Source organism: Neodiprion virginianus, chromosome 6 (genome assembly GCF_021901495.1).
Source record: "Neodiprion virginianus isolate iyNeoVirg1 chromosome 6, iyNeoVirg1.1, whole genome shotgun sequence".
NCBI lineage: Eukaryota > Metazoa > Arthropoda > Insecta > Hymenoptera > Diprionidae > Neodiprion > Neodiprion virginianus.
This window is the reverse complement of record NC_060882.1, coordinates 21,170,118-21,192,300: the sequence shown is the minus strand read 5'-3', so window position 1 is coordinate 21,192,300 and position 22,183 is coordinate 21,170,118. Positions and strand designations below refer to the sequence as shown.

The window sequence follows — 22,183 nt, the reverse complement described above, 5'->3', positions numbered from 1 at the left end:
ACCTCAATGCAATTCCTTGACACCCTTATTTTTGTTCTCTAATCGTTGGGGATCATTGATAGTTTAGCAGAATTTCAATCAGATTCGGAAGTAGCTTCGGCTCCCATCTCAAATTTATTGTTCAGGTCGAAAAATATCGATCGTAGAAAAAAAAATAATAATCCCAGCGACCAAAGTTGAAGTTAATTAAATATCCTACAAGTTTAGTTACGACAATTTTTAATCAAACGTTGAAAACGGACGAGTTATTCGACGAAAACAAACTCCCCAATAAATTCGATATGGCTATCGAAGGTACCGCGGAACGTACTCGAAACTCTGGATTTAGACTACCAATGACCCTTCCTACAACGATTAGAATAAGAAAATAGGGGTGTCGTAAAATTGTACTGTAATGATACGTAGGCGTGTATGAGAACGTCGAGAATGCGTTTAATTCGAATCAAGCGATCGAACGGCGCGCGGTTGGTCGGGTTCACCGTTTCGCCGTCAATTAGCGCTAGCGTCGCTTCGGCGTCGAATCGCGCATGCGCGATCCAGGCTTAGCCAAGGGGAAATATCAATGGGTGGGCAGATTGTAAGATGGCGGACTGCGAGTCGGAGGTGCAGCGTCCATCTACGAGGGATGACGGAATGAACACAACAGTGACGGTCATGAACAACGGGCGGGTGCCGCAGCACCCGAGTCCCTCGGTGAATCCCTCCGCGCAGGGGCCGCGGTGTGTTACGATATACAAAACGGAAACCGGGTTCGGTTTCAACGTGCGCGGTCAAGTCAGCGAAGGTGGACAGCTGAGGAGCATCAACGGGGAGCTTTACGCACCGCTGCAACATGTCAGCGCCGTGCTACCCCAAGGAGCCGCCGAGAAGGCCGGAGTACGCAAGGGTGACAGGATCCTCGAAGTGTGAGTAAATTAAAACTGAGACCCTTTGACCGCTTATCGTTGTTACTCGGCTCGCATCGAAAGCCGACGAGCACCGTCTGTTGTTTTCATTTAGAACGGGACGCCGATTTGATTCCACAGCTAAGTTCGACCTTTCAAGGCTAAGGGAGCCTTTTGTAACGATTGTAAACCTCTGCTCGAAAATTATTCATTCGCTCTTGAAGGCGAAGCGCGGCATAGTTTTAATGAAATTCATTCGTCTTTGTCCGCGATGTTATTGTAACCACGCATTCTTTCAATCCTTGTTAATCGTTGCACCGTATACATATAGATACACTGATTTTACGGCCTTGGTATAGGTGGGCATTAGTTATAAAAGAAGACTGTCCCCCTCGGCTGCGAGGAGAGCGAAGATAACATATGTATATAAGCACAGCGTGCAACGATATCCGTTCGACTCGATGAGTTTCGTTAAAATAAGGGATCTCGAAACTTTTAACCGATGAGATGAACGAAAGCTTCGTTTCCTCGTCTCGTTGAATTCTTATAATATTATCTTTCACCGTTTCTCGGTTCACCTGAAGCCATTTTTCTACCTGTCTCATTCCTTTCTTCTTATATTATTTCAACTTGCTAAACGGATCTGATCGTACAACCGGCGTAAGATGATGTATAGCTCACCGAGTAAAGTAAACCGAGGCTGTACCGCACCGCGTTATAATTCGTACGTGCGTGTTGCACAGGTAGACTTTCTCGAATGATTTCTATTAAAATATACGGAATGTGTAACGACTTTGTAATTAAACTTCGCACCCACTGTCTTACGTCAGTTGCTAAACAACCTTATAGGTATTTCCACATTTCCTCCTCCTGCGGGCAGACAGACATAGACAGACAGCACCAGCACCAGGTTCAATGAAACGAGTAATATTTACCGTTCTCTCCATCTCCCTCTCGGGTTCACACAATTCCTATAAGCTATTATTCACCTGTGAAATCATCATCCCATTGGACCTCCGACCTAATATATGCAGTTAACCACAGCATCCAGAGTACAGTGTTCTCCTCTCAAATCAAATTACGGATTTATTTTCATACACTCAATGCCTAGGTCGGCATGCAGATTCGTAAATAAACGTAAATGTATCTACTATCGTGTGCAGCAGCAAGCAATGCGTGACAGACACGAAGAGCGAGAGTAACGTATAGGTGTGTATAATACACGTTACCTAACGACAATTATTTCACGTCGTTCAGCTTTACTCGCCGCAATTCATTCACGTCGTATCCCAGAGTAGGTACGTCGCACAGTTTGTACGGGGTCATCACTTGCATTCATTAGCGTTCCGTTATAATAATAAAAACGCGTACGTATCTGACAAACAAACAATATTCTTCGTCCCCTTTTTTCTCCGTTGATCTACGATGACGACAATTTACTCTCTCCTCTACTTTTATTCTCGTAGGAATAATTTTCCGGGAACTCAGAGACGTTCACCGCTCGCTTACGTCACCTGGGTTAATTGTTGACAGATGTTTTTATGTGTATATGTATATAAATATGTATAGTATTATAGTATGGTATTCATAACATAATACAATATATATCTGTATACTATAATGTATAAAAGTACGTATCGATTTATCTCTACAGATGGTTTTTACGAGCTGTACATGTATTGTACAAACCATGGCTGCGGTCACACGCATTGCATACACACACTTTCCCATATCGATTGATTGATTACACCGGTAAACACGAATTTTGGGTCTCGGTTCTTTCTAGATGTCAAGTTTTCATTTCTTCCACGTAACTAATAAAAGAAAAAGTCATTTTATCAGATAAAGTTTGCCTTTGTAGAAACCAGAACGATAATTCCGATTTTAAGAAACATTATATATTTTCTCAAACATCGATTGTAAATAACAAATAAACAAAATTTCAGTTTCGCACTGAAATCACTTCAAAAATAATAATTAATCACGAGTCAACAAAAATTTTTAGGTCATAGCTATCGACCAAAAACTTCCACGACTTATTTACCAACATAAAAAAGACAAAAGCAAACTTTATAAGTAATAAATAAAGATTTCGGTTATATCTGAGGCATAGAATAAAAATTTATTTATTTGAATATAATCTCAATAAAAAAATTTTTTTTTTTTTTGCTGACCTGTGTTCCTATCGAACTTATTCGATACCTGCGATATTAATAATCACGAATGCATACAGCATACGGTACTAAATTATATGTAACTCGATGTTATTGCGGTAATTATCTAATAATAGTCCAAAGAATGTCGATCATCGCGATCCGAATCCGCCCCCACGGAAATAATAGGCGGCAGATTTGCGTAATCTGTTTTCGCATATACGTCGCTTTTCTGCCTCCTCCTGCATCATCGTCGGCCGTTGTAGGTACATATCTACATACGTACGTAGGTCCATACACGCGGTATAAACAGATAAATTCGTATGTGAAAAATAAGTTTAAACGAAATCAATTATTACATATATGTATATATTTATACGTTTAGGTATGTAAATGAACATACATTTACATTTAGGTAGATCTGTGCTGCTGCCCGTGTTCATTTGTAATATAATCGACCGTTGCAGAGATTCACTGGGAGCAATCAGCGGTCAGCCTCATTCCTTTGCATATACAGTTATACACTCTCTTCTCTTTCATCGCCGATAGAAGTCGCGCGTGTGTGTAAAGAAATCTGTTGGGTATACTCTGTACGTGTATAAAGTATAGATCATTCGATCTTTGCTGCGTGTACCTCGTATCTAATCATCGTTGTTACTCCTGGAGTAATTCATTCACCTCTTTTCAACCTTTTTCCCCGCGCCGACGGCGCTGTAAATTCGTTTCTACACTTTGGAGAACGCGTTTGTCGAATTACTCCCAACGATAAGTACCGGCTATGCTTCGCGAGAAGGAAGGAAGGAAGGAAGGAATGGAAGAGCGCAATGCAGCGGGAATTACACATCGTCGAGAAACCGGTCGACGGACCCCGAGTGACCGTCGATCCTCGTGGATGTTGCTTCTTGGTGCAGAGGTCCATGACCTTGCGAACGATCGTTTAACCGCGAGTCTCGAGGAGCCAAACAATCCGATCTAACGTACACTGTAATAGTCGTAGACAATGAACGAACCGAGCGCGTACAACGATTCTTCCTCCAATAATATGTACGTATATACCGAGGAGGAGGGAAAACGTGGTGGTCATGTGCGAGTATCCGCACAGGCAGATACACATGGCATTCGGCCTTTGGACGATGCGACAGCGCACCAGACAAAGATAGATAGCCAGGGGCATCTTGGGACCGTTTTAATCGGGAATTTAAATCCGTTTCGCCAACCTTCTCACTCCAATTGTGCTGCACTGGGTCTAAGTTTGCAACGTTGATTGTTGGTCAACGATTCGTTTTTAGAGAATAATCATGACGGTTTTCGCGACTCTTTAAGATTGCTTGAAATTACGAGGTTGAAGTTAGTGACTTTACTTTAACGAGAAATGTTTAGCAAAATCGTTAGTTTTCGTCCTTAGGATTGTCTGAAATTCAGCTAGTAAATTATAACAAAGGAAATATGTTCATATTTTAAAATGCCAATATTTACTCCATGGATGTTTCGTTACCAACTTGAGGCTTGTCTGAAATTCGGTATCGAAACCGTGAATAAAGCGAAAGAAACCAATAATTTTTTTTACCAACTGGAAACTGTTTCACCGCAACCTTTTTCCAAAATCGCAATATGTCGATTTTATTTCAGTTGGTTTGATTTTACGTCAAGCTTTCTGTGTAACTTTGAACTCATAGTTGTTTAGTCATTTTTCAACAATGTCGCAAATCGCAGCTAAATAGGATACCCACGTAATGTTACCGTATTACATTTTCCTGTTATTGGAAAGATGAAAAGTACAAATGGTTGAATTGCATATGGAACGCGGTAATAGCTGTAACCGGACCACGAACCTTTAATCTGCAAATTGATATTCAGGTCATGCCGCAATCACGTTGTCAATCATAAGTGCTGCAGTCAGGGCACGGATCATATAATGTACGTATGCAGAAGGTAGGTACGGGGTCGATCCTCGCGATGCGGCGTACTTACATTAAACCTTGGTCGACCAGAATTGCATGTGACACAATTTTTATGGGAATATAAGTATTATAACGCACACGTGCGGACGCTGCGAAACTTCGCGATGCGGAATTCGCTGGTCGCGGTTCATGTTTTCACTTCAAAGAGGTGCGACGTCACCTTGGAAATACGGTTTTTCGGTAACTTAGTTCCAGACATTTTAAACTCATCCAATATCCTTATTTCCCTCAAGAAAAAAACGGCGTCTTGGTGAAATTGAAAACAAAACATTCTTCAATTTTCATCGAAGTACTTTCTATTCGTTTAATTTTTTATCATGCACGCACATTTTCGTCCGTTGGATTTATTCCAAACTTTAATCGTCTTGTGTAAAGCTTATTGCTGCAATTTCACGTAGTCAAGTTTCTCTAGAGTGAAATTGAAATTCAGCACTCAAAGGTATTTATAAAAATTTTCAACGACTCGTGCCGTCAATACATGTCCAAATATAATCACGTCTTTTTGCATTTTCCATTTTTGTGTCACTTACCACCGTTATCAACGGATACTTACAATTGTTTTGCTTCAATTATCAGATAATCATGTTCCCTTGCAGCGCGGTATATATCGTATAATAATATAGCTGCGTCTAGATATTGTAAGACGTGATAACGAAGCGTTTTTATTTTCTTAGCTGTCTTTCTTCTGGCATTTTGTTTTTTATAATATGCAACTGAACGTGACTGCTATCTAATCTAAAAGTAGTACTCCAGGAAAAGCATTAATTCACTCGAAACACTTAAGATAAACTATCCTAAGACAAACAAAATAATTCGATTCGAATCAATTGTGCACAGTCTTCCTCATTTCATTCTGATAAAATACAGCTGATTTCTACGAATTCGTCAACACAAGCAATTCAATTAACTGTATATCACATATTATAATTTACCGCATACAGCAATGCGAGATATCGTTCGATCGCAATGAGATTACAATTTCTTTAGGTATCTACGTTGGGGAATTTCGATTTTGAAATGTTTCTCCGTAATTGTATTCTACATGTATACGTTTAACAACGACACGAGGCGATGACGTGGTGAAAAGAAACGTACCGAACGTGTCTTGTACTTTATCGTGACATTGCAGTTCCGCATTCCATCGGCTCTTGAGATAAATTGAGGGTGTATGCGCGACAGCGAGGTCAAAGAATGTAGACTTTTTTCTTGAATGTTTTGTATTGAAGAAGGTAAAAAAAAAAAAAAAACATATTGAACAGATAGATTTAAAAAAAATTAAAAAACTAAAAACGATGTACACGAACGGAGAAGGAGCAAACAATAATAAGGCGTTGAAGTATATGCTTGATGAAATTCTTCAAAATTTCTCACAAGCTATCGTCATTATTGTTACTATAAAATAAAAATAAAAATAATTCATAAGCCCGTCTGAAGGATGAATTGATGTATACGCGTGTTTGACAGGGGCTGCAGCAGTAATTACGCGGCGTTTATATACATGTAATTCGGTGTGCATGTATATAACGTACGTGGATGTGTGTGCGTATGTACTTTTGACAACGACTCCCCGCGTGTCGATAAAACCTTTGATAAACGATTTCATTGAACGGGTGCGGAGAACAAGGCCATAGCTGTGCTGGTTTTAAGGGAACGAGGCTGAAGTTGGTAACGTCAACGTATCGAAACGTTGAAATAAAAATTACTATTTTGCATCTTTAGAATACTTGAAAATGTTGAATGTACTAAATCTGAGTTTGTTGATATGCTGTATTAACAGTTTACTTAATTTCAAGTTATCCTAAAGTTGCTGAATAACGGATTTTTCCATAGATACGTAATTAAAATAAAGTTGCAAACTTCAGCCTGAGTTAAGGGCGAAGAACGAACGCGTTCAAGGCTCACCCTGTAATTCCGACGACACGTGTTGTTTTTATTCTTCCATTTTACCGTTCCTTTATTTTAAAAATGCATACAGAAATATAGAATTTTTCAAACTCTTATTAACGTAGGTTTGATGAATTTACGACTGAAAATCTGATAAGGTATTCGCACGTAACGACGTATCGATGTTATTTTTTTAATTAAGAAACTGGGGTGAAAATATACAAGGTTTTACATAATCGTGGCGTCTTCATGCATCGAAGGGTGAAAAATTTTTGTATCAACTTAATCCTTCGTATAATTGTATATTATGAATTAGAAGAAGATCTGCATAATCATGGGAAAACGGAGAGGGGAATTTCAAAAAAAAAAGAATCGCAACCTCGCATTAAAAAAGATTCACGTGTGAAATTCTGTTTTAATTTGATCGCGCAATTGCGGTAACCGGTGTTTGTACTAAAAATATAAATCGTATGATAGTGCGAACTGCACGGTTGGAATAAGGTTGAGCGTGTTGACCGAATGATACATCGTTTAATCTTTATTACGAGTAACGAGATAAGCGCCAAATTAAATAACGCCACTGATTCACCTGTTCAGATTTGTTTAACAATTGACACTGTAAGAGAAATTTTTTGGGCTCTGCTGCCGAGGATAAATTCATCCGCGAATATTTTGGACGGATATTCTGAATCAGAAATTTTAACGAGTCCGAATTGTTCGGATGTTGTAATTAGTGATAAAAATCGCAGATAAATATTGCGTTTGTCACACGATTTCTCATAATCGCTCACCGCCACGCTTCGTCAGCGTCTAAATTTGCATATTTATTTCTGGTGAAGAGGTGACGAGGCGGCAGTGTAGATTGATTGGGTTACATCGCATATATGACGTGTTATAAAGTCGCAAAGTCCGCTGCGTGGCTGTATTTTATTCGCATATACATACAACGTGTAGTTACAATATTATACGCCTGCACGAAACACTTTCTTTCAAACGCAAACTCTGCACGTGTATATTATTACCTTGTAATTTGCGCTCCCATTGCCGTCTTGAAAGGTTTCAGATTTAGTATGTCATAACATGTACGGAAAAGCTTTTTTGCGTTACATGTGAGGCATTCCACCCCAAACCGATCTACGTCTGATCCTCACCATCGGCGATTTTGTTTATTTTCATTGAGTTTTAGATTTTTTTGATCACGGATTTGATTTTCACACACTGTACGCCATGCTTAAAAGTAATAAAAAATTGCCGATAGCGAGGGTCACTTAGGGCGGTTTGGTGTGGAATGCCTCATATACACATCCAGAAATATAATAATACATTTTGCGGCGTATATTGGTGAAAAAATTACAAAGGTCCAAAGTTTGTTCGAGGCACGTCACGCGCTTTTCACCTTGCACTCCAAATATTTCTAACACCCGAAACTCATTGTCAGTAAGACTAGCTCTATTTCACTCATACCGGAAGTACATACGCATATACACGCATACGTATAATACCGAGTTTGCAATCAGACGTCCGACCGTTATTACACACACCGTGTTGTTTCGTAACACTGCAAAAACTCAGTTTCATCGCCAACATGCATGTCACTTAAATGCGGTACGCGAGATATATTTCTAACCGTAGGCGTATCCATAGGCGCATAATTATATCTATACCGTGGAGATGGTTATATTGATCTCGATGAAAATAACCCGAATAATAAATATCGACTGGTTAATTATCGATTCGCTACCGCTCCTTTATTTGTAATTATCCCTGAATTGAATTTTGCAACGTTCAACGTCACCGCAATCTTTTCCGGCTTCCGCAACGCTGTTTAACGTGCGAACATTTTTTTTTCCACACATTAACGTCAGTTAACATTTTTTCACTTCCAACAACCAATTGATTAGTGAATAACGTGTATGTACTATACATATATGCGTAATGTGTGATGCATACCTAAAGTAAAAAGAATATTAATATAAATTATTTGAATCGAATCGAATTGATCATCATTCACTTGTCGATGTATAATTATCATTGTATTGGCGATAATCAACTGCGCATTCATTATACTATTTTTAATGCAAACCGAACTGCAGTTTGCAGATGATGTGCCAATTGAAGTTTGCGTCATTTCCACCTCGCGGATGATGCATCGACCGCAGATATGTCGCACTTCTGACGTAGACGTGAACGAAAAAAAAAATCTTTCTTAAACTCTGAGCGGAAAATTTTATTTCCGCGCTTTGTTCCAGACGAGGATCTGTCAGTCCATTGTAGATAACGATGACGATGGTGTACGTATAATTTACCGTATTTCGAGCGTGTTTAACAGCAATTTTAGATTCCACGTTCGTGTAGAGGGAATTGACGAGCTTCGTCCCCTTTAATTTTAGGCTGACTAAATCTGAAGCCTTCCCTTGAGCAATCGACGTGTGTTTGCGTAGTTTCAATTTCCGTTTGATAACACAGGGGAAAGAACTTTCCCTGTGACCGTGACTCGCGTATGTAACGTGCAGTACCTGCAAGGCATATATGTATAACCCGATATCCTCGCCTGACGTTTCTCGATTAACCTTCTATGGTATATTCTAGTTTCGTACGTATGTATAAGCCGTAGTACGCACGTGAATGAGTACGTGACGCGGTTCTGCGTAGGTACGTACCGATGTAGTGGCTTCGATCGATTTTATAGATATCGCTGAAATCCTCGAGATTTCAAGAAATTAATTGTTACGATGGGTTTCATATTACAAAAATAAGATTGAGATGAAAAAAATAATGATAGATTATTTGATTTGATCGATTGAATTTTATATTTATAATAATTTGCTCGTAAAAAAAAATTCAATACATACTTAACCAAACCTTTACGGTCGAATGTTTTTTTTCTCGACCGTAGTAAACAACAGCTCCAATGCGATTATAAATATTTCATTGACCGCATATACATGCTTAGTAAATATAAATAAAGAATTTGTTTGATTCGATGAAATTTTTTCCGAGTGCCTGACATCTACGTGGGTGTATCCTATATAATGACGAAATGACGCGTGGGTGTTCATCGATTACCGCACGCTTTCCGACTTTCTGGGGTAATTTAACCCTGCACAGCTGCCGCAGAACGAACCGCGACTATAGTCCAAAGCCATAGAGATAATTAGAGCCTCGGGGATGGTCACGAACTTCGGTTTTTCAGTCGGTCGAATTTCATCGAAATAACCATGCAGCCAACGTACTATACGTATAATACGGGTGTAAGTATAGATGCGAATACGTCTATTACTATACGATTTTTTGAATGGAAATAATCGCGCCATTGATCGGAACGCCGGCTACACAAGCCACGTTTATTATACAGAGCATTATACCGCGAGCCTTTAAACTTGGACAATTACAGTTACGTCATGAATAAGAAAGACGGAGCTTCTATAACTGTGCCAATTATACTTTATTTAGAAATTGTTCGCGTGTATACACACGTATCTGTACCTGTTATTTACGCCTTTGGCACGATGTTGTATCGGTGTCTTTCTATAAAAGGTGCAGCATATATAATCTCTCGTATTGTGCAGAAACTGAGAAAGCACCGTGTGCGCGATTACCTAAGTAATCGTATAAGTAAGTGAAAGGCGTATAAATCAACGTACTAAAATCTCGCGTTATTATTTAAGAATTATTCTCTATGTAGTATCGAAATGTTAAACTGTCAATCTCTCATTCTTATCAAATATAATTCAATTGTCTACAATTATGAATCATATACACGAGCTGCATATAAAATTTATTCAAAGAACTCCGTCTCTGCATACGTAACTTTTTCCTATTGAGTTTCTCAAGAGGCAATTGAATTGTACTACAAGTTGAATCTAATGTAAACACAGAGTTATCATGTAAGAAACTATAAAACCACCAACCGGACGTTTCGACCTTGTGGTGTCTATGATTTCCGGTAAAAAAATAAAATTTACCATTATCATCGAATATCGAAGATTGTGTAAAATTCTTTGAAATAGAATACGAATTACACGATCATAGGAAAGTTTGAACGGCTTTTTTTGACAATATTTCTCGCAACTGAAAATCGTTGATCTTCACTTTTGGTTTACACACCGGTTAAATTTAACCGCTGCTCGATAATGTGTTTAGTGATGCGGCATTATATGTATATCGAATTATATGCATGGATTCTAGTATGTGGATAATCTGCAATTTCAAGTGCGAATTCCGAAGATGGAACAACGTTCGAATCGTGCATAAAAAAAAAAGTACCTCACAAATGCGGTTTACGTCACAACAATATATCCCTTGGTTCCTTGGTTCAAATTATGACGCTGCGGCTGGTAAGATATGTAGAATAGCATGTAAGCATAGATATAACAGAGTTTGTAGAACGCTATCCTATATAATATATAGATATATAGATATTTTTGATCGTTCAATAATTTACCGCCGTGTGGCGCTGATAAATGAAACTCCGCTGTCTAACTATATTGTGTAATAAAATTGGCATATAATGCCAAAAAGTAGAAATCTGACTTAACATCGAATTCTGTAATAATCGCATGTTACTGTACGATTACAACGAGAAACCGGTTAGTCGTTATTTGTAGAAATAAAAAAGAAAAATATAAAATAACCGGACCTCCTCGGTATATTCGATTACTGACAGAGCAGAGAGATCAGAGAACTCTTGCGTCATTTTCTCAATATTCTCTCCTTGTGTAACACGCACGCGTGTATTATACACACAATGACCAGCCGTCCTCCGGCATCTCTGGTCCTCCTTCGTCTATCAAATACCAAAGGCGTCGTCTTGAACGCAGCAAACTCGGCAACTTTTCATCCCCCGACGTTCGCTGATCGTTAACACGGATCTCCCTCTTTTCACCGCGTAATTATTTTGTAATGGCATTTTGTCGAATGGCTGTAAATCACCTTGTTCTATGTACAATACATAATACACATGTAAAACATATGTATAAAAGGAGATGGGTGAATGTAATTTTGCAGAGAACTTGTTGCGAGGATAGTTGTTGATGTTGAATATCATTTAGACGCAAGATTATGGTGCAAAATACTGCATCGAATACTATACAGTTAGACAACGAATCTTGCGACAGACGAAGCGAAACCTGAAACTTGATACTAATGAGACCCCCCCGGATGGCCGTGCAGAAAAGAATGAAAACAAAAGAGCCGGGGTTGGTTCTTATCGTTAGCACCGCTACGCTGCCAGCGTGCTTTTACCGGCTTACAATCACTCGAAAGGTTTCACCTGAGTTTGTACAGCGAAGAGTCGGCCGAGCGAAGTGTGCAAGTCGGTCCCGAAAACTGAACAATTACTGCGGTAAAAGATGGAGGGTTTTTGAACTACGTTTGCCAAAAAGAAAAAAAAATAATAATAAAAATAAAACTGCACGCGTCCGGGAAACGTCAAAAAAATTTTTAAACTGCAAGGATCAGAGTACTTGATAAAATAAATGAATTTTAACAGTACATGCGATTCAATTCCCAAAAGGTTTTTTATAATCCGAAAGGTAGTTTTGTAGATTCAATATATAATTTTAGAAAAATTTCAATGCTTATACTTACTTTATTCTTATTTGGTATTTAACTGTTTGACTGTTGGTATTTAATACGAATGAGATTGAATTTGCATCTGGAATTAAAATTCAAGGTGATTTCTAATAAAAAACAAAGAACGACGAGGTTAGTTTCACCTGAAAATTTATAACTACAGCTACTAAGTCGGAATGAAATTATTTATTTTTACGTGTGAGTCGTCACTCGAGGCTGTTGCAATTGATTGATGTCTCGAAAACTGTGCTATAAAGATAAGAAAAACAAAAACACGAATGGAGGTCTTTGGGTCAATGTTGCGTATATAAATTGATTATTTCGTAAGATGGAACTATAAATCAATACTATCGGAAATCTAGCGATCACACTATCCAATACGTGTTTTTGGATTGCGTTGATTCATGTGACGATGAATGATGTCGAGATAAGCCCTGAGTTAGCTTCATGACGATCAGTGTATACCTACGTCTGACAAGAATTTGAGATATGAGTAAGATTATTCTGTCACAGGTAATTCTACGTAACCGAAACGAAAGTGTGTGATATATACTTACCTGTAAGTGTGTATCTAAAAATCTGACGTCGTCACATTTATTTTCAAACGTTTGTCAGCTGATTTATATAAATTAGTTCCTTTTGTTTTCACGTATTCTTTTTTTTTTTACAATTCTTTGTTAATAATCCAAGTCTTTTTTTTCTATTATACTCCACTTCATTCATCCGTCGAAAAATAGATAACGAGTGGATTTCGCGAAAAGCACATTCGAAGCAATAAACCTTGGAATACACCACACACATATTTTTTTCTTTCTTTTGGTAAAGTCAATTTCCCTCCCGTAGAACTAATTCCTGTACAAGTAGAGAAATCACGAACGTGTATGAAATGACTTTCCCTTGTCTTTTGTTACACACAAATCTTACTTGTTGGCCTCATTTTTCTTATCACAATCTCATTTTTATCGCCCTATATACTTACAAATAAGGAAAGGCTTCCTCCGTCACCCGGAAGCGACAGATCTTTTCCTGCGGACAAAGCGTCCTTTGATGATGAGAAAAAATTATGGCTTGCGGCGGCGATTCGGGCGTCTCAGAGTCCCTCGACAATTGCGATCATACGCTGCAGAGATTCGTTAAGCTCCAAGCAACGCCAATTGCAAGTACTAAAATACATGACAGATTTTTTCGACGTTTCGTGGCTGTAGAAATAATTCGCTAATTTAATCGCTGCAGCGAAAAAGTTTGGTCTTCATCATCCAAAATCATCCCCGTATCGGATATTCCACCCTTTGCGCAGGTAACTTGAAACATTTTCATCATAACAGTCTAGATTTGACCACCAAGGGATGGAATGTCCGAAATTGGGATGATTTTTGAAAATGGTAAATGAACTCTTCTGGCAACGATTAATTAACGTTGAAATCCTGTTTTTTTTTTCTTTTTTTCTTCCCCTTTGTTCTTCCACTGTCACTATCGTGTTTTCAAAGTGGAAAATGCCAACTTAATACTGTCCTTGACCTGCCGTTTTTAAAAAAAATTTTTTATTATTTTGTCCTTTAATGGCTTGAGTGAAAAATTATTATCTTGGCTATCGATTATCTTATTTAATCACCGAAAAATCCGCTTTGTCTTTTCAACCGTTGTTCTGCATTGGCATTTCCAGCTTGTCGTGTATAAGCTGAAGGCTCAGCCTCTACGACACGCGTAGATCGTCGACGCCTTTTTTCTTTTTCCTTTATTTATTTATTTTTTTATTTATATACACTTACTTCGAACCGCCTCCCCTCATCGACCAATCGGAGAGTATAAACTTTCACTCTTGGAATTCAACGCGGTCGATCGTCGAGACCTTCGAAACCGGCGTCATACCCTTTCATTTCAATCTGCGATGTTTGAGGAAACACAACCTCACCGCGTATACAACGAACGACCGAAGAGAGTGTCCGTTTTGCTGTAGGAAACTAATTCTGCTTGTGGCCAGATTCCCGTCGTCTCACTTTTCAAACTTTTGTATATTCAAAAAGTTATACTTTTCCCCCGCAGACTTTTCGACGTTTCGCTATTCTTTATATTGTAATTCGTATTTTTCCGACAAAAAGTGTTATCTCTACGTGGAAACTTTTGCGATACACTGCAACGCAAACTTGCAATATTGAAAGTGTGCATGGAAAACTATACTGTGAATTATGTTATACTACATTAGAAAAAGTTTTTACTCCCACGATCGTGCAGGGAAAAATATATCTTGATACTCTTCACTGAGAAGTTTGGTTCATTTTGTTTCTTTTCTTTTTTTTTTCTACACGTCTTATTCCATTCGCAATTATCTAGGTCCTTTGTCACGGTGTAGAAGGATCTTTTTGTGAATTAATTATCTAGCGTCGAGGACGAACATTCAATTGCGTGATATGTATGTGTTTTTATATCGTACCCGCGGTCCTACTTTTCACCGATGCAGACCTCGTTCGGATGCTTGAAGATTTATGCTAATTTTGCAATCACGTAGAGTTGGTAAATGTCACTTATTTTGTGATTTTTTTTTTTTTTTTTATTACGACACTGCAATGTATTGTATATTGAGAAAATTTATCGTTATTCGTAATATATACTCGAAAGTGACTTTACGATTCCATTTTTGAACAGATATATATATATATATATACATGTATATAAAGATGTTTATTTTTTATGCAATTTTTTATAATCTCAGTCGACATTTTTTCATCAGCCAACTTGATAGAATTCGTGTTGCATGACGCAATATTTGCACTTTATAATACAGAGATAATATTATATCTGCTGTAGCGTTAATTTTTTTTCGTTTCTTATAAGGTATTTTGTTTTTTCTTCTTCTTTTTCGTTAGCCTTTTGCAAAGTTCATCAAGTACACACAACGCAAACACGTACTGCACGAGTCGTGGGTGTATTTTTTCTCGAACTAGATATCGCAAGCGCAGTAGTTTATCTTTCTTCAGACACCTCCAACGTATATGTGACATTACACGCACAAACTTCTCAGTGTAGATTATACGAAATCGAGAGGGGCTCGAAGAGATGACGACCACTCGATAAACTCGTATTTCTCGTTATACGAAGCGCTCGAACATCTTTGTATGGAGTTATTCTACTTGTGGATGGAATTGTGTGTTGTGCTAATCCCACCCGTCGTCGTGGTTATCGCCTATTAATTCGGAGTCTCTGCGGTCGGTCGACGTTACGCGTATTCGAAGAGTACGTCGTGAGACTCTGTGCCAGAGTGATCCGTTCCAATTGATTGTTATATCTATGCGAACATCAATATCGATACAACAGCATATTTCGTCGATCGACATTCCGCGTGGTGATTAGAGGTAGGGAAAAGATCAAATCTATTAAAAGTAAGACATGCTGTCTTGTCACGTGACTGCGGTTCAGTACGACTGGGCGAAAAGCAAACGGCGATTGAGGCAATTGGATACTCACGTCAATGGAAATTTCCAACTTGACGTTATATCCGGGAACGAGTAAGTATATCGTAGCATGTAACGTGCATGTTAGTGACGCGTCTATCGATCGGAAATTTTCCCACTCGCTTTCTTGTAGCAGGGCAGAGTTTATATTCATTCCTATAACGTGGGTCTTGTATTATTTATTTATTTATTTATTTATTTTTTTCCTTTTTTTCTTGGTATTTTTTGAACTCGAATTTCAATTCAAACGTTTGTACAATATTATATCACTGACGATGATTTATACACGCAACAACTGAAACGCTACTTTGGGTATTAAGTTCAGTTATACGTTTCCGATCGGTTCACATCTGGATTTTGGAATATTTTGTTCGCGATAAACTTTGTCTAATAGTTTGTCAAAATTTATTCGCGCATGTTTAAACACGCTGTAGGAACGTTATGCCGCCAGTTTATATACATAATAAAAAAAAACGAGAAATTTGTTTTGTATAAAAATACCACGAGAGGCGGAATATAAAAATATTAACAGTCTACAGTGTTTTTCCTTTAATCAAATTTATTTTTTAACATTTTAATTTTTCTTTTATTACTTTATCTGCTAACGAGGAGTATTTTTCTGTTCTTCAGATAACTTTAATCGCCGCGCAGGGAATCCGGTTTTATTTTTGTATGCATAGTATAATTATATGTATATATCCTACTGACACAGCTTTTTATTTGAAAATTGGTCAATATCACCAGACCATACTGTATAATCGTGACGTTTTATCGGATTACGTATGAGTTTCATTTTGAGATATTATCGAGCAAGGACATTACAATTTGGAAACTCACGATGATTCTAATATATAATGTAAAATTTAAAATCATGAGTCGCTCTGCACGTACCTAATCATTTATTCTAACGTGACGCAAGAGTCTTTTATCATATCTCATCATCGCATTCAGCCAGTGTATATAAATTATTGTTAAAAATGATATTGCGTATACCTATACCTCACCTTACAGCGATATCGTGCGAAGTTTAGAAATAAGGTACACATGTGCACTAACAACTGTCGACGTCAACCACCCATTTTATCTACAGTCGAGTCGGTGCAGTTGAACACAACACATGTAGACGCATATCGCTTACAACGACATTGACCATCTGCATTCTCGCCGTTTATCCTGTACGCTCCTTATTAAAATTCTTATAACCGTTTACTCACGTATGACCTGCGTATTGATCAGAATTTTCGAGCTCTTTAATTCGGATCAGGCGATGCTCAATTCTCTATTGATGTGTCGCATAAATATTTCTGTCACGCATGTTTGAAAATTTATACTCTTTCATCCGAGTCTGCAATTTGCCATTGATTTACTTACTACTTGTATGATATTATTTTTACTTACTTATGAAACCGATTTGCCGGAAAATAATCTATGTACGTATAAAGTCTGTCCGATTTCATATAACCGACAATGAACATTTATACCACTAGCTTTTGATTCGTCCATTTCCGATCATTTCATTTTTATGAAAAGTATGTAACATCGAAGTGTTGCAAATGTTCGTTTAGAAAAAAAATTGAAAATATTTTCAAGTCCCAGTTTTCCGACCACCTTAATACGTAAGCACATTACACGAGATTCCATTCTTGTTCGTATATATGTATGATACAGACGACAGCCGTAATTAAATGAGGCATGTTTACTTTGTTACAGAAATAACGTGAACGTCGAAGGAGCGACGCACAAGCAGGTCGTGGATCTGATAAAATCCGGAGGTGATGTACTCACCCTGACAGTTATCTCCGTCACGCCCCAGGAAGCTGAGAGGTTGGAGCCGATCGAGGACCTGAGGTGAGTCCTCGAATTTTCTCACCCTGAATTACTACATCCCGTCCTATAATTTCCTTCTCCAATTAATCAAATTTACCATGTACATTGTATATCGATCTATACTTTATTTTCCTTGTTATATTCTGAATTTTCTCGACAAGTCCGTAATTTATTCTTTGACAATCCGCAAAAAAATTACCCCAGTGTACATATAATGAATCGTAAACGTAAGATGAATGCTTCAGAATTTTCGGCACCTTTATCGTAAGACTGGCACAAAATTGTAGACGAAGTTTATAAAGTAAAACAATTTTTGACTGTGCAGTAGGTAGGCTTTCGTTGTAAAACACCGTGATAATCGCCTGCGTTACCATTTTTCAGCTACGCGTCTGTCGACTACAGCGAAAAGCGATCCCTACCGATTAGCGTGCCGGATTATCACGTCCGAGAACGCAAGCACGAACGATATGTCGTCTTCAACGTACACATGGCAGGCAGGCATCTGTGTTCACGGCGGTACCGGGAATTCGCAGCTCTTCACATGGCCCTCAAAAAGGAATTCATTGGATTCAATTTTCCGAAGTTACCTGGGAAATGGCCCTTTCAGTAAGTTATTCTCATATTTCACGCAGTGGAAAAATTATTCCGTCTGATCGTCAATACTTGTTCAACATATGTATGCGAGCTTGCATCATTTTTATCGACGGTTGAACGAAGTCTATAAAGTATCAAAGTTTCAGAAATTCAACGGTTCAAGAATGTTAAACCTTGAACTTTGACGGATTAATGTTATTGTTATTGTTGTAGCATTCAAAGGTGTTTAAATTGATAGAAAAAACAGCACAGATATGAGACATGAAAAATTCCACGATGATGCGCTACGCTGAAACAACAGATCTCTTTGTGAACTCAACTGTCTTCCATCTTTCTCATATCTGAATGGACAAAGTCAATTAGAATCGAATCAATTTTCATCAAGCACTTTGAATGCAGGTTGAGCGAGCAGCAATTAGACGGCAGGCGCCGTGGGCTAGAACAGTATTTGGAAAAAGTGTGCGCAGTTCGCGTTATCGCGGAAAGCGACGCTGTGCAAGAGTTCCTGACTGATCGCCTGGAAGAAGATGGTGACCAGGGTCCAGCAGTTGATCTCAAGGTACTTTTGCCTGATCGAGAGGTGGTCACAGTGACTGTGGCAAAAGCAGCTAACGCAAGGGACGTTTACGACGCTGTATGCTGCAGGGTTGGCCTTGATACGGACACAGCAAAGTACTTCTACCTCTTCGAAATAGTCGAGTACAATTTCGGTAAAGAAAATTTATTTCACGTTTACTTGATTCGTACCTGAAAATATACCTTTTATAGAGTTAATAAAAAGTTACGTTTTGGTAATGAAGATCACTACTTTTTTGTTTCTTAACTAACTTACTATCAGTTGATATTTCGATTATACGTACGTTCGACTTGACAAACTTGTGAAGTTAACTAATAGTTTTCTTTGTTGTTAAAGTTCATGTAAATCGGAAAAATCGACATATTGTCAGTACCCTTCAGAGTTCGTCAAGTATTTTTTATCACAATACATTCAGGGAACAAACTAAACTTTGAGTTGATAAGACCTGAGACAGTTAGTTTTTTCCTAGCCTTTTTCTGATTGTTCTAGTTTTGGATCATTTCTTTGATGAAACTCGTCTGTTTTTGCCCCTCCCGAGTTATTTTATTACTTTTTCAAGAGTACAATTAAGCAAAAAATCTACTTTTCATAAATGAAAATAAGAACTCTTCGCCCAAGTTATGATTGAAGGAACTTTATACTATTTATTACAAAATTTTAGAACGGAAACTCCAACCACATGAGCATCCGCACACTCTCTACATCCAAAACTATTCGACGGCTAGCGCGACCTGTTTGGCGATCAGAAGATGGTTATTCACACTGTCAAGACCACTGAGTGAACAGTCGCTGACTTGGATATTTTGGCAGGCTGTAGACGAAGTCAACAGAGGGCATATTAGTGCCGGCGAAAGATTGTATCAGTTGAAAGCTCTACAAGATGCATCGAGGAAACACGAAGTAAGGTTTTGATTGAAAGCTGAGTCGAAGGTTGAAGTTAGTAAGGGTAACGTAACGGAACACGCAATGAAAATCATTACCTTACAACTTGAGATATATTCCAAAGGAGTTGTATTTGTTACATGTTTGTACGTTCTCCTTCATTATGATTTACTGAATTTCAGACAGTTCTAAATTAGCGAAGTAACGATATTTTTCACAAAATGCATTGTTACATTAACGTTATGAACCTTAATCTCGAATGTGGATTTAAATTTTAAGAGAGAAACAACGGTAGGAACTGTTTTTTTTATCAAAATTCACTGATTGTTTATACGTTTCACGCAACAATAATACACAAATTACGCTATTCTAAAAAATCTCGGCATTGATAATATTGTTTCAGTACCTGAAATTGGCACGAGAATTGAATGGCTATGGCGATGTCGTATTTCCGCATTGTGCGTGCGATTCGAGAAAAGAGGGACATGTGGTGGCTGCTGTAGGTGCGGCCGCGTTCAAACTGCACGCGTGCAAGGAGGATGGTACCCTCGAATCACAAGTTGTAGAGTTTCAATGGAATTCTATAGCTCGGTGGGAAGTTGACGAGGAAAGCATGGCATTTTGTTTTCAGTACACAAGACCGGACAATAGACCACCCCGTTGGTTGAAAGTCTTCACGCCTTACGTGAGTTTCGACTGATAAAAATTAGAGTACAGTGAAAAAGAGTAAATTATATATGCATATCGTCATGTGCTTCGTTTTGCATCTGTTTACAGTATACGTTCCTTTCTGACTGCTTCGATCGAATAGCGGAAGAAGCCAAGTGGGATGATCCCGGAGAATGACACAACGCCCAAGTGTAAACGGTTGGCTTTCATTGAAATATTACCCTAACATTAGATAATGAAGATCTTGGATATATAAAAAAAAAACACATTTGACAGACACGTAGATGATATGGTAAGGTATTGAATATGCCAGCACTTCGATTTACTTTGGCCTATGAAGTTAAGGCTCTGGTGAACAGAAACGGTAAGACTTAATTGTTAAGAAACTTCAAGTATTTGATGCTGTGTTCGAATATATTCAAAAAGAACGTCGTAGTCGACCTCACTGTCTTTCGATCTCGGGATGATTGTTCCAGTATAACAAAGTAGCCAATGGACGTAGTTCCACCATATTATATTTCTTTGTTTCATTTCCTTCTCATAAGCGTTACATATAACTTGAATTATGGTAGTGTGAAAATCTAGATACATACCTCTTTCCTCGGAACGGCGCAAGTATTTTAATGTTCAGAATTGTCGTTACGGGGTATAATTAATAATAACAATAATAATAATGATAATAATAATAATAATAATAATAATAATAATAATAATAATAATAATAATAATAATAATAATAATAGACTTTAGACCGGCGCTGAAGAACACCATTACCCATTACCGTTACCGTTACAAAGAAGATACAATATTAATATGAGGAAACAAATGAATGAGGGAATATATAAATGAATGATTAAATAATAAACAAATGAATACTCTTTCCTAATGAATATATATAAAATCAATAATAATAGTAATATTATTGATGGTAATAAACAGATTTTAGATGAAAATATGTAGCGAATGAATATATTCTAAATTGTCGTTAATGTTTTAAAACTTTATTGATAGTTGACACAGGTTAGTGAATCTGTGTGCGACGTAATAATGATCATTATCAATTATTAACTGATCACCTACATACTAACGTTGAATATACCTTGTAACTGGTTCGAAATACCTTACAACATGTTCGTTGAATTAGGTAGATAGGCATTAACACAATGGCCTATTTAAAAAAGAATATACAAATAAATGAAAGGAAAAAAACAAGAATTAATAAATTTTAGAAAGTAAAAGTCTACGAATAGTATACATTAAATTATTATTTATTATCGCCGCATAATAGGAACCTACACCTATACATGATATGATATCACGGGTAGCGATACTGTTAAATAGCTATTGCCTAGCTATTGCCAAAAGTCGCGGTTGCAATTTAAAACATTCAAGCATCTGCAATTATCTTTGTTGTTTTTCCCCGTGTTGATTAGTGATTATTTACTTGACATATACTTACACTAAAAGTTATACAAATGTTTTAACAGCATCTGCAGCAAGCTATTTCAAGTATTCTAATTATTTTCAAGTGAATTATGAATTTACTGATCTGACTGTAAATAAGATTTAGATAAGAGAAAAATATGCTATACGATTATCTTTATACAATAATATTATTCATTTTTTCTTTTTACTCCTATTTTTGGTTATAGATGATTCATGTTTGAACACTGTAACAGATGTTTTGTTCCTTTTTATAAAATGAAAAACAAAAAAAATAATTAAAACA

General features: G+C 37.5%; 1 protein-coding gene across 2 annotated transcripts; it reads left to right on the top strand.

The window, feature by feature from the left end:
• Positions 1-575: 575 nt before the first annotated feature.
• LOC124307918 (sorting nexin-27) lies at positions 576-21,145 on the top strand. 2 transcript variants are annotated; one of them, XM_046770103.1, is made up of 7 exons: positions 576-905; positions 17,616-17,753; positions 18,114-18,338; positions 18,726-19,036; positions 19,565-19,803; positions 20,189-20,470; positions 20,563-21,145. In XM_046770103.1, exons 1-7 carry the CDS (start codon positions 583-585, stop codon positions 20,629-20,631), a joined length of 1,587 nt encoding a protein of 528 aa, XP_046626059.1. In that variant the 5' UTR covers positions 576-582; the 3' UTR covers positions 20,632-21,145. The 2 variants fall into 2 exon arrangements, with proteins under 2 accessions (XP_046626059.1, XP_046626060.1); XM_046770104.1 differs by lacking the exon at positions 576-905 and adding an exon at positions 15,813-15,959.
• Positions 21,146-22,183: the final 1,038 nt, after the last annotated feature.

Bases quoted from the DNA above. Each gene is read 5' to 3' on its own strand.
- LOC124307918 (XM_046770103.1), top strand. From the start codon at position 583: ATGGCGGACTGCGAGTCGGAGGTGCAGCGTCCATCTACGAGGGATGAC. The intron at 906-17,615 runs GTGAGTAAATTA...ACTTTGTTACAG, and splicing joins GGTGACAGGATCCTCGAAGT to AAATAACGTGAACGTCGAAG. The intron at 20,471-20,562 runs GTGAGTTTCGAC...ATCTGTTTACAG, and splicing joins TGAAAGTCTTCACGCCTTAC to TATACGTTCCTTTCTGACTG.